The sequence below is a fragment of the Scophthalmus maximus genome, chromosome 13, assembly GCF_022379125.1.
Source record: "Scophthalmus maximus strain ysfricsl-2021 chromosome 13, ASM2237912v1, whole genome shotgun sequence".
Classification (NCBI taxonomy): Eukaryota; Metazoa; Chordata; class Actinopteri; order Pleuronectiformes; family Scophthalmidae; genus Scophthalmus; species Scophthalmus maximus.
In genome coordinates, this window is record NC_061527.1 from 9456642 (window position 1) to 9472717 (window position 16076).

Consider the following 16076-nt stretch of genomic DNA (forward strand, 5'->3'; position numbering starts at 1 on the left):
CTGTCAAGGTGCATTTCTGTCTACTCACTGACTAAACTAAAAGAGTAATAGAATACAAAATAGGATTGATGATGCTGTCATACAACACTCTGAGCCACAGTGAATAAATATTTCCCAAGTTTACAGTAGGAATAGAACCACAAAATGGAATTGTATGATCAGGTTCCATCCTTTCCAAGAACTGTGCCAGGATTTTTCCTTCATAGCAATACTTCTCTCTGCTCTCTCTATGTGGGTGAAACCAAAGGTTCCTCTGACACCCTAATTCTGGAATTCAGCGGGCGCTCGGATAGGAAGCATGCCCGTCTCCTGCACAAGTTCTCCTCCATGGGCTCAGTGACCGTTTGCACCCGTCTTCGCTTCGATCCCAACTGCTTTGGAATTTCTACCATCTTCTCTTATTCCATCCAGTCACATATTAATGAGTTCCAGCTCCGCGCAAACCTGATCCAGGGCAAGCCCGTGCAGCTGGCTCTGATGGTCCATGGCATTCATGGGCCTTACCAAGAAGCCGTTGACCATGACGACTCCTGGCATTCCGTGTGCGTTTCTTGGAGTCAGAACGGTGGACGCTGGGCACTATATACTCATGGCCTTGGATTCTCTAGAGGTGATGGCCTTAACAGCTCTGACAGCATTGGTCCCGACGGCCTTTTCATTATCGGGCAGGAGCAGGACACGTTTGGGGGCTCATTTAAGAAGGATGAGTCATTCTCAGGGAGCATCACAGAGCTGCACATTTGGGATCGAGTACTGAATGGCAGCGAAATCTTCACCATGGAAAAAGAGTGCTCGCTCATTTCCTCTGGGCTGGTGTTCAAGTGGAGTGGAGCAGCCATGGAAATAGAGTCCTCCCTTACAAAGCTGTGGAGAGACAACCCATGTCAAGGTAAATTAGTTGGGAATCTGCATGGGAATGGGAGGAACCTGAAAGGTTACCAGTATCTAAATCAAAATTATAAGAGAAGTACAGGAATAGTTGACACTGTAAAAGACAGAAGAGGCTAATAATCCATCCGCAAGGTTCACTGTTACATAGGAGCATTATATATTACATGTTTACAGTTGAGCTGGATTGGAGCTAGAGATGGGTGGGGTTGCTATGCAGAAAAATAATCACATAGAGACCATTAAAGTCATTATGGACTACGCACTTTTTAGTCACATGCCAAGATCTGAGCTGGCCTGATTTGTTAAACTCCACCCAGCTGGTAACCCAGGCAGGATAAAAACAAATGCTGTGAATAAATCACAGCCCAGATAAAACAAGGCCAAAATGTTCTCTGTTTAATCCTCTCATATCTCTCAACAGGTTCGATCATGATGTAATTTACATAAATATTGATTGCAGCTCAAAGTTGGTCTTAAATACATTAAAAAAACTTGCTTTGACTACTCGCCTTAAACAATGAATAAAAACATCGCTGAAACTGTTTATCAACCACTCTAATTGAAATACGAAAACAATCAAATAGTCAGAGAAATTTTACTATAGTCAATTGTCAAAAAAGCTTACTTCAAAAAAACTAATTGAAACAGTTGTTATTAAGACATTTGACATCCACAATGTGAATACCTAAGACTGCAAAAACATTTTATAGTAGAATACATGTAGAATAGTATGGTTTTGTTTTTTTGTGATTGATTATTTTTTTCCTCATCTACCTCAGATTAAATTAAAGGTAATACAGGTTTAAAACTTCCATAGATTAATTTAGATCATCAACAGAATGTGACGACATACAGTAACAGTTTTGTCGCTGTGTATTGTGTTGCATAGAGATCCAGCCGATAACGGCACACTTGCGGCGATGGAAGGGTACACTTCTCCTTCTCTCATAATCCTTAAATTGCCACTAGTGAACCCAATCCTGGAACAGGCCCACTCTTATGCATTCCTTGAATTGCAAGTGGACAAATCAGTCGGTATGGAGAATGAGGGCTGGTAAAAACATTTTTGACGGTTCACTGGACCACTGACGAAGCGTTGGTCCCAGTATGCTCGATGGCCAGTCCAACTATGGCACAGGGTAAGGGGAGGAGGGACCCAACAGTGTATTTTTTGTTTCCTATGATGTGGATGCCCCCCCCCCCCCATCCACCCCCCACTCTCTGGTAATATGCTGCCCCATGTTTGTTTGTAGTACAAATTCGACAGTTAGCCAATTCTTCCATTATGTGACTTTAAAAAAAATGTCCTGATTACATCTTACCAACTGTCTAGGTAATTAATGGGAAACACTGATCTGTAGCTACAATGTGCCAGTGTTTAAAAAGACAGATGAACTGCCAAGTTCACTAATTTTATTATACTGTACTATATCATAAATTTTGCCAACTTGACCCTCAGATTTATATTAAACGTTCTCTCCAGCACATAAATGCACTTGGCAATGCAGAACTGGCAGCCTTTCAGGTTTTTTCTCCACTTTCCACTTCGTTACCAGCCTTGAATAAAAAAAATCTCCACAAAAGAACAATTGTGTGAGTACTGTGACAAATCACCTATATTACATAAGTTTATCGTCTTTGCACATTTTTATACATTGCTGGATTTAATCAAAAGCAGTAGCTGCTTTGTAATTTCAGGAGAGTATAAACATCAGCTCACGATATAAACATCAGGACTTGGTATTGGCAGATGCTCGGTGTAAAAATGTCTCTGATTGGGATATGTAAAAAAAGCTTTTTGAGGATATCCCTAATCGTTTCTCATTTTGTGGTATGCTTTGGCAAACTTAGGCACACCCACTGACACACCGAGTTGCATTTTATTTTCCTTTCCACCATTAGAAGTTTAATTAAAGTGACGAAAAGAGGAAATCTGTCTCTTTTGTTCTGTCCCCTCAGTATAGAAGGGAGGCGGTGACCACGTTGTAATTGGCAAATGGTTCTTGTACATGTTTTGTAACTCACGTCACTCTGGATCCCACCCTTCAAAACAAACTTCTCTCGCCCTGACATCATGCTCCCCAGTGAGCAATGAGTCTTCAAATCCCTGACTCCCCCCACCTGGAACCGAATGTGGACAAAGGATTGTGCACTCGTACTCCTCCAGGGACTGTTACAGTTACAGTTTAGGAATTTATTTAACAGTCTTCTAAAGATTTACCTGCAGACTGAGCCAGAGTTTGTGCATCAGCAGACAGAATCCTTGAATCTTCGATCTGTCCAACTTTAACCAGCATGGCAGTATCCGCTAGCTTGTGAGAATTCTTGATTTCTCCTTTCCTCTCCCTCATCATACCAGTTCACTCCTCCTGCAGCTACACTACCATGCGTTCAGTCCTTGGAACAAGTCTTGTCGTCAGTAGCAACTACCTAATCTAGTGTCCTAGACCGTCCACCACCCACATCCTGTGATCTGATGGCTCATAAATGTCTTAAGCTTAAAACTACACCAGTGTATTTTAACTAAAATGAAAATAATTGTTTAAAAAAAAAAAGTTATTAACTAAGGATGTGAAGTTTATTACAGCTAAACATTTTTCTAAGTGATGCTGTGCAGTTGAAGTTTTATTTTCTTGTGGCTAATGAAACATACCTGCCTTGAATTACATCTTGGCAACTATTGGACATATTATGACTTTGTGTGCCGTGTAGCATTATCCACCCGACTGTGTCTGGACATGACGTTCAGTCTTTGTACCCTCTTTGAACAATCAAGAATTTAACATTTGAGAATAACCCTCTCCATTTCCTCTGCTAGGTAACTTCACTGTGTTAGCAAATCCGTTCTTGGATTCCCTCAAGGACGGAGACGCTTTGCAGAATCAAACATTTGAGCTGTTCCAGAGTCCTCAGTCAGATGTGGACTGTGGCATCTTTGACCCTGTTGTCGAGCACTGGAGCCTGGCCAAGTGTGACTCATTCAGAGGGGCTGTATGCCAGTTTAAGAAAGGTAATGATAATAATTCATTAGGTCAGTTATTTTTTTTGTTTTATTTATCTAATGCAATGATTTGGATTTTTTAATTGTTTAAAAAAAAAGATTATATGGAAATCTCTTAGGCCCCTGTCATCTTGTTGTAATCGTTTGCATTATGTTGTATTATATTTGCAGAAGTGCTGGATGTTTTCAGTTTACCGAAGTCTCCATTCTTCAGCAGACTGAGCAGGGATCCTCTGACCAAACCTGTGAGTGAGGCAGTTGTCTGTCTGTAGCCCGTCATTACGTTACTAGTAAATTAAGACTCTTGGGGATTTTCCTGTAGAAGCATCTTAATAGCTTTGAGTAACACAGTGCACTCTGATTAAGTAAAAAACCACAGAACACCTTGGTTGAAAAGCAGTTTTAGTCTTAATATTCTAGGCTGCGTACAAGAGGAAATGTTGGCTGTATTTACAATTAAAGATTTGACTCCTTTCATAAAACAAGGTATTTGTAAAAATAAAAAAGACGGGCATTCAATTAGTGTTATGACATAAAAGTCAAGCACTCTCTTCATGAAAATGATCTGTAAAATGAAATCAACTTCTCCACAATAACTTCCCCAACATGGTCACAAGTACTTAAAGACAAAAAAAAAAATCTGGGAGTATCTATTATATTTCATGAATGGAGGTGATCTTGATCCTGTGTGTAGACAGACAATATAACATTGCAAGCTACTTATTCCCCAAGAAACACTTTGGACAACCTGAATAGAGTTAAAAATCTTAATTCACACTTCTTTCTCTCAGGTGATGGATGAGCTGAGCATCAACTCGTCCTGGGACAGAGATCTGACCTCGCTGCAGCAGCTGTCCCAGGCTGTCCTGCTCACCGTGGAGGCCGGTGGCCAAAATGTCCTCACCCCCAGTGACGTCCTCTACCTCTCCCGGATGATTGAGACAGACCTGAGTGCAGCAGCCAGTATTCACTCTGCTGGACGTGATGCAGCGGAGGTCATGGTCTCCATCGCCACTAACTACCTGAAGGCAGCCAGTTTGATGCTGGAGCCCAGCATAGCTACGCAGTGGATTGGCCGGAGTGAGGATGGGGTGAGGGGGTTTATTTGTCTTATTCCCAAAAAATATAAATATCTGAGGTATAATTGACGGCTATTTGCATTCGATAACAAGCTTATGTGTAGTCTAGGAAGTAGTTGGCATTAAACCTTGGTTTATTGGTTGCATGAAAGAAAAAAGCATTTGTATCTTTAATTCAACCAAAAACCGGCCTCCCCCCTCCATATTTATATCATATTTTTGGTCATACTTAAAGGGATGAGATGAAATCATCAAACTACTGAAGTGTTCTTAACCAAGGAACGTGTTCCTTTCTCCTGCATGAATCTCATGACTTTTGACTGTTGGGTCTTTATTTCTTGTGCAGTTCAGCGTGGGCCCTTTTACCATTGTCAAGAGCATTGACAGTCTCACTGATGATCTTGCAGACATGCTGTCTGCTGAGAGGAGAGGCTTCACTCTTTCTACCAAGAACATAGGTGATGAAATATCTTAAACACTTATTAGAATACCAAGTGCCTTTCAGTTCTCGGTTGAAAATACAGGAGGCACAAAAGGATTTCACTGTAGAACATTTTATTCACAAAATTGTCTGACACGTTGAACTTGCTTGTTAAAATTGTGGTGATTGTGATTGTATCAGTGTCTTTAGGCAACTCTGACGTTTTAAGTTACAATGTACAATACAGTACTTCGTGTCCTTTTTTTTGCAGTGGTAACAACCTCAGAATTCAGGGAATCATTTTTAATTCGCTGATAATATTGACCCAAACCGTTCATAAGCTCTTGGCTTTGTCACATAGATGAATCTGCTTGTGTTTTTTTCTCATTGTTAATCTGTCGTTAATGTCCTCTGCTGTGTCTGCTGCCAGATGTGTACATGAAATGGCAGAAGCTGTCTGAAGAGCACTGTCGTCAAGTCTTCAAGCCGTCTGTGGTCAGCTCTGGCACCACAATTAGCAGCGGTGGTCAGGATGAGTTGATAATCCCTGACACTGAGCTCCAGAGGATACACGCACTGGGTAGGGCACACGCAAACACACAGACCACAGTTGTATTACATGACTTTTGGTTATTCTGGGTGTGAATTTGTGTCTGAATGTCCAAATGCAAATTATTATATGAATGAATAAAGACATATTTTTTTTAACAAAGCACATTTGAGGAGAAACTAATAAGATAAATTGCATACTCCATTTTTGCTATCATTTTAAGACAAAATTATTTCAATTAAAGAAATATAAAATCCTTGTACTGCATGTCCTTCAAGCAGTTTAGATTTTATTTAAAAAAAATCATAATCTAAGATTTAGTATGGTCACATTTAAACTATATTTTATACTTAAAAATGAATGCCACTAAAATGCATTGCGTGTTACAACACAGAATATGGTTATGTTGCTATGAGAGTTTGTCAAAGTGCCCTTTGGATATGGAACTGTTTTGGCACAAAAAAAGAAAGTGCAAAATACAAAATATAACTGGGAGACTTTTTTTAGAAACAGAACTTTGAGCAAAAGGTTTTTAAGAAAAATCATTGTAACTGAAAATGTGTTTTCATTGGACAGCTATCGAGTGTGAGGGTGGGACTGTTAGTCTGAAGTGATGCTCAACAACGTATTTTGTATCACTAAAGGAGAAAAATACAGCTGCTTCAGTGGTTCTCCTCTTTCCCTATTTAGGATACGAGGAAGTGATGTTTATTCATACCCACTATAGTCATCTGAGTGAGATCGAGTCTGGAACACAGGAACCTCCAGTGAGTCCCCAAGAGAAATTTCAAAGGTTGGTTGTGATGGTCTGTCGTCTTATATTATATTCTACTTTAAATATTCCATGCAATGATACGAAAAGTCAACCCAACGGAAACTTATGGAACAAACAAATTAGGGTATTTGTGACCTTTAAGTTTAAAGACATGTAAATCATAATCATTGTCCTTCCCAGAATTCTCCCAGGTCACCTCACTTCTGCTGTTATATCAGCTACTGTGCGTGATCCCTCCAAGGCCCAGACCGTCCCTGTGGCTGTCCAATACACCCTGTCTTCATCACATGTGGTATGAAGAGTACAGCACAGTATGATCAACCTCCCCATGATATGGATTATATGTATTTGAACATCAGTCATGATTTAATCCAAAATTGGATTAAATCAATTCTGGTTGGGGCAGCTCTTGTTCATAAAAATCAGTGCCTGACTTTCAAATGTACTTATTTCAGCCTGCAACTTTTGAATATGATTGAGATGGACGCTCTTCAAAGTCCAGCTTTTCTGTTTGGAAAATTCTTAAAACAACTGAAAAAATTCTGGGAAAAACCAACCATTGTGTGATAAATTGTTGCCCTTCAATAAAATCACATTTTCATAGCCCAGCTAGAAGCATGTGGCTTTTTTCTATTTCACTATTGGCTGGTTAAAATCCAGCTTCATATATTATGAGAGACATAGAAAGAGAAGGAAAACGTGTAAACATCTGTTTTTTATTTCTAGGTGGAGTATTCACAGCGAGCATCACCTGTTTGTGCATTTTGGAATTTCAGCCTGATGTAAGTTTGAACAATACACACAAACGAAAAGAAACATAACAAGGCCTGATAAAATAGTGTTTGTGCAATAGAGAAAATGGAGAGATAAGGATATATTTTGAATCCAAAATAATATCAAATATTATAGAAACACTCATGACATTCATTCCAAAATGAGATATCGCTAGATGGATATCATGCCCTCCTTTATATTTAAAAATAAATGTATCTGCTCCATGAAACGAATTGATGACTTTGTGTCTCTGTGTGTCCATGCTTGTGTATTGTGCTGTACAGGCACACTCAAAGCAATAGCTGGTCCAGCGTTGGTTGCAGGGTGACCTATGCCGGCTCTGGTGTCACTTCCTGTCTATGTAACCACACCACCAATTTTGCAGTGTTGATGAATTACCTGGAGTCGAAGGTAACTCTAACTCATGGGATGTTTTATGACGAAGCCATTTAAATCAGAAATACTGACTTAGAGGTTGCATGAGGGGAAAATGTAAAATACAAGTTTGAATGTCAAACCTCAAATCTAAACTGTGGCAAAGGTTATAAGAACTTCATTTTTGTTATTATTATTAATACTGATCATATCTTGTAGTTGGTGTGTTTGTTTTACAGTATGTAGTTGTATTTTCCTTCTTGTGAGGGAAAGGTGGAGATGAATACAATGATTTACATTTAAATCAAAATTTTGCTGATGTTAATTCTAAATACAAGTTCTGAACTTTGACCTCCAAAATTGTGGCAATGCTTGCAGTATACTGTATTAACCAGCAGGTGTCACTCCCAGTGTTCCTATGTTGTTGAAGAAAGCTTTGCCAGAACTGTTCTTTTTTTTATCTATCCAAAGTATAAAAAGATAGTAAAATAATTAAAAAAATAACTCCATCAGCAGAATGTTGATGTTTTTGAATTGTACATTTTCGGCATCTAGTGTCTTCGAGAACGTATAAGGTTAAGATCAAACCTGTTATTTTTCAGTTACGTGGTGGCTGCTGATAAACCACTTGTCCACTCTGACAGCGTTCTTCTTTTTTTCCCACTCCCTCACACAACCACCGTTCCCTTCTAACCCCAGTGGAGTCCTGAGGAAGAGCTTATTTTAACGAAGCTGACATTCATCGGCTCTGGTGCGTCTCTGTGTGCGCTGTTGGTGACCTTGATGCTGTTTACTGTGCTGGAGTGAGTAGCTGATTCCACTGTCCCTCTCAACCTACGATGGCAAAACAGCTGCCTGGTTTCTGTGCGTTTGAGCCAGCACACACATACACAACTCAACCTCATCCCTTATTTTGTGTTGCAGTTCCTTGTTGTCATACAACACCGTACAACTGGTAGTACTGAAAAAAAAATGACAGCATATATTTTATATGTATATGGTGTATTCAACTTGTGAACAGTAGCTGTGTACAATGTGGCTTTGGCTGCATCACGCTTTTGAAAATATAAAACACTTGAATCTCATCATTCACCTTTTCAATGACGCACAAGTAAGAAACGGCAAGATAACTTATTGGCTCAGTAGTTGCCCGTGGTGTGTTCCTAAGGCTGGTATGAGTATTGACCAGTGCTAATGCAGTAATTACTGTTGTCTACATGTGAGTCCACTCTGAAGGTTTATGGCAGCATTCTGCAGCTGTTAATTAAAAGTAGGGTCACTGAGGGATCACAGGCAGCCGGAGAGGAGCTGCCCCTCGCGATTTATGACTGTCCTGAAATCAGTGAGCGCAGCCATGCATTTCACACGCAGGCGGGCACATGATGATGTACATGCATCTGTATGCCTAAATACACACGGCACACCCACACAGCATCAGGCAGAAGCATACATGTCCACAGATGCATGCATGATCACACGTGGAATTATGGCACTCACGAGCACTGATGCACATATGAAATGAGTGTAAATAGGCTGAGCCCATCAGGATGTAATGAAAGGCTTTTCAGTTGATTTACTTCTCTAAACCAGTTTCAGCTGTTTCATTTATGCTGTGTGAACACCCTGAAATGGAAACATTCAACCTATTGATGCCGTTTAGAGACACTATGCTTGATTGTTTCTAGAGATTGTGTCAAGTTAAATAATGGTATGTGCATCATATACATCCTGCTTTCAATCATAGCATTGAATTCTGAATTGAAATATACTTTATACAGTTAAATTATATCAGGTATTAGCCCAGCAAGAATATCTACTGAAAAACACGATGAAACAGTGGTTGCAAATTCAAGTACAACATCTTAAAATCTCTTAGACCCATTTCACCATTTTCTTAGATCTCTCAAAAGAAATAGATGCAAAATAGAAAGAAATGAAAAAACAATGACAGCTCAGGAATGATGCAGCAGCAAAATCAACATGCTGTAAAATTAAGAACGAATAGAAACTATAAACGCATTGAAAGCTAATCAGTCAGGACGTTTTATAGCCTTGGATTTTAGCGACTCCAGCACTGTGGCTGAGTCGCTGCTGTGGCTCCATGCAACGAGTAAAATATCTCAATCAGCTCAAGGTTTGTCTCGGAATAAACACAGCTCAGATATATTTCTGTGTAAAATGTCCACCAACACAGACTTGTGGTTATATTAAGTTATCAATCTACGGTGCTTCAAAATGCATTATTTATAAAAAAAAATGTATCACTAATATTTGATTTTAAGTCAAGATTTGTTCAAAACATTTAACGTTGTTCGCCTCTCTTTCTTTCCATAGTATTCCCAAATCTGACCGGACGTCCATTCATAAGAACCTGTTCATTGCGCTGATCTGCGCCCAGGTGATTCTGCTCTGCAGCAGCTCAGCCATTCACAACAAGGTACAGACACACAACTACTAAAACATCCCCTTTATATTTAACAATATATAGGATTTAATGATGTTAACACAAAAGGGAAAGCGGTGGACCAAAATGAATTAATTGGCCAACGGTTGACAGATATGCTTGATTCTGTCAAACTTTGCATAAAGAATAGATCAGTCAGAAGTTGGAAATGGGAACAGCTTGACAAAATATGTCATCATTGTTTAGATACCAGGACATATGTTTTTTTTAAAGTAAATATGATATTGTTATACTAGAAATGTATCTTCAACATTTGAATGATTTTAAAAATAAAGTTAAATCAAATTACATTAGTTAATATTAAGAAAATGTATTTGTCATCCATGCCATGATTAGTAAAAGCTTTGCATTTCCTAATGTAGATAATGCAATTTTAAATGGCTTTTAACATATTGTTACCCTCCAAAGTTAAACCACATCACTGTCTTATTTATAGCGGCGTTAATGGGATTTGAAATCTGAGTCCATACTTTGGTTCCTCGGCAAACAAATGCATTGGCATTCGATGTGACATACGTGACCACTACTGTCATATCCATCAGCCAAAGCTCAGTCTGTGGTCACTCAATGACCTGTAGTTGGTTTGACCCCTGCTCCTTTGACCTCAGGTCATGTCGGGTGGACTTTATCCCTGGGGGCAGATGGAAACGCTTGTTGGAAATTGACCAAATGGTTTCACATGTTCACATGGTTTTGGCCAATCCAGTTAATGATAATGTCGGTCAAAAATGAACACAATATATCAACATGTTCCTTTGTTTATATTTTTAATATAAAACAAAAAAGGTGCTGAAATTGTGAATAAGATTTGGATATTTTGTTAACATAGACTGCATTTTGTAATAGTATTCATCAATAAAGAGTGATTTATTTATTAGTGACCACTGCAACCTCGTTCATCACTCACGGTCATGAGCTGCCCTTAAACAATCCGTCAACAACATATGGTTTTGCCTCTGACATATTGTGTTTGGTTCACGACAGAAGACTCACCTTTGTTTTGTCGGCTATTGAAAAGTAAAATGTGTCATAAATTCTTCAAGTTGATTATTGTACTGTCAGACAAGTCGTTTTGTGAGCTGAGCGAAGAGTTTTATCTATCAAAATGTAGTTTTATGGAAAAGGTGCCTGTGTCCTGTTATGTTGTGTTCCAAAAAGCCTCACCTTGAAACATAAAATGAAACGTGCGCCCGTCTGCATGCCTGTGTGTTTGTAGGTGGCGTGTACACTCGTAGCGGCGCTGCTCCATCTCTTCTTCATGGCAGCGTTTAGCTGGATGCTGGTGGAGGGTCTGCTGCTCTGGAGCAAGGTGGTTGCGGTCAACCTAAGCGAGGAGCGGCACATGAAATATTACTATCTCATCGGCTGGGGTAAAATGGCTGGACACAAGTCAAATCATTCATTTCACAGACGCACAGTGACAGTTAATAACACATTAAAGGACATTATATAATCACTGATGAAAACTCACAAATAACCAAACTGGATTGGCAAACTTTTCTGAAAAGTATAACAGATTTTTTTGATCAGAGTGGTTTCTTTTACTGTTTCCCCATTTCCGCCTTTATTTCACCTTTTGCTGATACTCCTTCATTCCACCATTCCATTTTTTGTTTTTCCCTCTCCCTCCCTGCCTCCAGGTCTGCCGGTGCTGATAGTCACCATCACACTGGCATCGGCCTCGGGCAAATACGCCGCCGACGGCTACTGTTGGCTCAGTGTCCAGAATGGCATTATCTGGGGTTTCGCTGGGCCCGTCATCTTCATCATCATGGTTAGCGAATTAAATCGTAATCCTATCATGAAGCCTGTTCCGGCTGAACTTGTTAAAATATGCATCTAGTTATTGTGAACTACTTGTAATTCTGATAGACTATGGAAACTAATTCTACCAATAGTAGTTTGACGTTTATATATTAATGTTGTATGATTTTTTTCTTTAATCAGCAGTCGCTTTGGACACGTGTCTCTATTTCATCACTCTTGACTTTCCTCTCCCAATTACTGCTACCCACAGATGTCAACCTATAGATCTCAATCCTTTCTTCTGCAATTCAATTCCATTCATTTGTATAGAGGCAAATCACAACATACATCATCTCAATGCACTTTACACAGAAATGTTGAGATCTAACAAAACTGTAGAGGGAATACCAACAGTTCCCACAACGAGAAAGCACTTGAACACATTGGAGAGTTTTCCTTTACATTTCCTCTGCTGCCTCGTCTTCTCTGTTCATCTCTCTGTCTGTTCGCCTTTGTCTCCCCTCATCTCTCTCGTGTCATCCCATTTATTTCCAGGTAAATATCATGATACTGACGAGGGTGGTGGTCATCACAGTCTCCACAGCCAAGAGAAGGTCCATCATGCTGGCCATGGGCACCAGTCCTGTGGAACAAACCTACGAGCAAATCAGGTACTAACCACAAGGAGGTGCCATTTGTCCTCTTAATTTTTCTTTTTATCTAAAGATTATTCACCTGGGCCACAGGCCTTGAAGCAGATGAGCTGCAGTCACTGGGCATCAAATAAAAAAGCAGCTGGAAGATTTTATATTGGATTTGTCATTTTAAAACAGAGGCTCTCATTTATCAAACAAGAAAGGAATACCTTTTGAATGGATTGCATTAGTGCTGTACATATAAGTGGCTGCAGGCTTCAACATGTAACAATCTGAGGGCGTAGTGCTTCAGTATCTTTTGAGCGTTGACAAGATAAAGAAATTACCCTATGTTTTTTTGGTGTGAGGCCAGTGTTTGTTGACTTTTTTTTGATTTAAAAGCTCTTACTGAACTGTCCTTTTCATTTTATTCCAAAGTATTGACACGTGTATTATTCCTGAAACATTGCATAAGCAGCACTTTTACTGTGCTTCAAGAAAACCATATTGATTGTACCCACATTCAAACATTGATATTCCAAAATGGCCTCTAAAATTTTGGGATGTAAGAATGTCTTATCCTTTGCAACGGTGGGATGCAAATATATACACACTTCTTTTTTTTTTGAATACTATTATTAATTTGTCTTATACTTATTGATGCCTATAGGGTTAAATTATAGGAACATATTTTGGACTCTTACAATATACAATGAAATTAAATGTATAACAAATGGTAGTCTTATGTAGAGTTTAACCTCTGTATCTCTATATTCTCCACATGCATCGACACAGTTCACTTGTTTGCTCGTCTTATTTGTTCTAAGACTCTACGTATGATTTTTGGAGTGGTCGAGAATTATTGTAACTGTTCATCTAAAGTATTAATAAACAAAATAAAATTTTCATCAGCCTAGATAAGTGCATTTTATTTATCAAATAGACTACTCATAAAAAGGTTTAACCCAAATCTAATTTAATTTTCTAGTGTTCTTGCCATCGCTTGATTATTGCACTGCAGAAACAATATATCATTAGGCCCTATCACTGTCTTTGGCTTGTGTGTTTTAACACTGGTTTTAGTTTGTCAGAGTGAAACTTTTCTACGTGCAATCCAGTAGAATTCCGACAACATCCTGTATGATCCAATCAGTGCAAATCATGTTAAAGTGTTAGTGTTTTTTCACGACGTCAGCCCACCGCGGCTCACAGAAGGTGCTCTATGATGGCTTTCAAAGCAGGCCTTGAACCACTTGGCACCTCTGGGTGGCAGCCGTCTCGGAAATTCAAACACATTCCTCCGCTGAATAAACTAGGGCTCGCCGCCCGCCATGTCACACGCACACACACACACACACGCACACACGGACACACACACACACACAGCTGGTGCGGTTTGGCAGTCACCTGAGTGAGAAGCTAATTCCACTCTAAACAGAATTAAGGTGGATTTAAGGTGGGAAGTTGTCACCCCATGAGCCTTTCCAGCCGCACAGTGTTGTATATGGAACATGCAGCGTGCCAAAGCCGCTCGGTTTTGTCCAACATTAACTGAAAAGTAGAGGAACCCGGAATTGAGCTCAGGACGTTCGGTGGGGAAGGGAAATTATTAGGGAATGCTGAAATTGATTTTATCTGGTGTTAATTCAGTCAGCTAGTCCAGTCTTTATGGTGGGGTTAGTATTGTAGGTGTTGTGTGTGTTTGTATGTTTTACAACATGCATAAATGTGTGTGTGTGTGTGTGTGTGTGTGTGTGTGTGTGTGTGTGTGTGTGTGTGTGTGTGTGTGTGTGTGTGTGTGTGTGTGTGTGTGTGTGTGTGTGTGTGTGTGTGTGTGTGTGTGTGTGTGTGTGTGTGTGTGTGTGTGTGTGTGTGTGTGTGTGTGTGTGTACAGGGCTGCAGTGAAAGCAGTGTTGGTGTTGCTGCCTATCCTTGGATTAACATGGCTATGCGGCGTCTTGGTGCCTTTCTCCATTGTCATGGCCTACATCTTCATCCTTCTCAACTCCCTACAGGTACACACACACACACAGACAGACAGACAGACAGACACACACGCACACACACATTACAGCACAAAATACATAATATAAGCACATGCATATATATATAGATGTAAATACATCTATAGATATAGGGAAAGGGAAAGGAGACAAATCTGAATACGCTTCTTTAATGATTTATACTGTCAAAATGACTAACTTGACTTTTGAAGAACATAAATCCAAGCATGCATCACTCTCTTAGTTGTAGCAATATTAATAACATCAATTTTATTTCCAAAGCATTCTTTAAAACAGCCTCCATCTGTTGTAATAAAGTAGAAAAATGTAAAACTAAATAATGCACTGCTAAAACTTGTGTGCAACTTCTACAAAACTTATAAATAGCTGTTTATAGACTTTAAACTGTTTTTTCTTTCTTAATTAAAAACAGAGAGGATTTATGTGTGTCTATTGTGATTCTGTCCTTCTTTGGTAGTGAGGTTACACAGACTGTCAAGGTTTTTATTTGTCAGTGACAAGGTTGAGGCACAAAACAGGAAAAAAAGAGCCTCGGTGAGGCTTCTGTTAAGCAGGTACTTCATTTTAACAAGGGATGTCAATTTGTGTGGTCTGTTTGATGGATTCCGCTTTAAGTATGCATAGGCCCGTATTATTGTTGTTGTTTGTGGCAAATCAGCGTTGTTTTTGTGCTTTTAGTGCAGAAATCCAGCAGGTTGTTTAGCCACTGTATTAAGTACACTGTGAAATTATAAACAAATTATGTGGGCTGCGTCTAAAAATGGCCACGACTTTGAGAAATGCTGGTTTTCACATGGAAAATGATAAATACATGTGCAGGCTCATTTCCCAATGAGGCAGAGAGCGAGGATGAAAAAAAAGTAATTCTCTGTCTGCGGCAGGCGGCCCCAAAAACTCAGCTTCCCCAGCATGTCTAGATCCACCATTGCGATTTGTAATTGTCTTTTAATCAGCTGCATCTTTAATTGAGCTGTATATTTAACAAGAAAATCAATAGAGGTTTTAGCAGCAGTCTGATCATTAAGCGAGGCCCCTCAGTTGCCATAAATAGTTTCTGTTTCCCCCTCATATCTAATTATATTTTTTACATGTCAACAGTAATTAATGCTCTGGGCTGTTAGTCCATGTGCTTTGTTCTAGGTTTTTTTCCTTTCTATTCACCTGTTTGACTCCCTCAGCACAAAACACTCAAGTATTGATTATTTATCTTCTTTTGTCCCGTCACATAACTAGCAGCTAAATGCTGATGAGGTGCTTTCATAAGAATCAGGGGAATTTGTGTGTGTGTGTAGAATTCTTGGTAATTTCCATGTTTGGATATTTGTTTTGATTTTGAAATGC

The 16076-nt window shown here is 39.4% G+C and overlaps 1 protein-coding gene across 4 annotated transcripts in view; it reads left to right on the forward strand.

Annotated features, from left to right (window-relative positions):
- Positions 1–16076, forward strand: part of LOC118318462 (adhesion G-protein coupled receptor D2) — an 81481-nt gene that overhangs the window by 3165 nt on the left and 62240 nt on the right. For 3 of the 4 annotated variants that reach the window (XM_035648138.2, XM_035648135.2, XM_035648137.2), the window contains exons 5-20: positions 248–889; positions 3710–3901; positions 4064–4137; positions 4684–4983; positions 5318–5429; positions 5823–5972; positions 6633–6735; positions 6898–7009; positions 7444–7499; positions 7776–7902; positions 8566–8669; positions 10201–10303; positions 11547–11700; positions 11971–12104; positions 12632–12747; positions 14606–14726. In XM_035648138.2, the coding sequence (XP_035504031.1) occupies positions 248–889; positions 3710–3901; positions 4064–4137; positions 4684–4983; positions 5318–5429; positions 5823–5972; positions 6633–6735; positions 6898–7009; positions 7444–7499; positions 7776–7902; positions 8566–8669; positions 10201–10303; positions 11547–11700; positions 11971–12104; positions 12632–12747; positions 14606–14726 (2600 nt within the window). The remainder of the gene's footprint in view (positions 1–247; positions 890–3709; positions 3902–4063; positions 4138–4683; positions 4984–5317; positions 5430–5822; positions 5973–6632; positions 6736–6897; positions 7010–7443; positions 7500–7775; positions 7903–8565; positions 8670–10200; positions 10304–11546; positions 11701–11970; positions 12105–12631; positions 12748–14605; positions 14727–16076) is intronic. The other variant, XM_035648139.2, reaches the window with a different exon arrangement.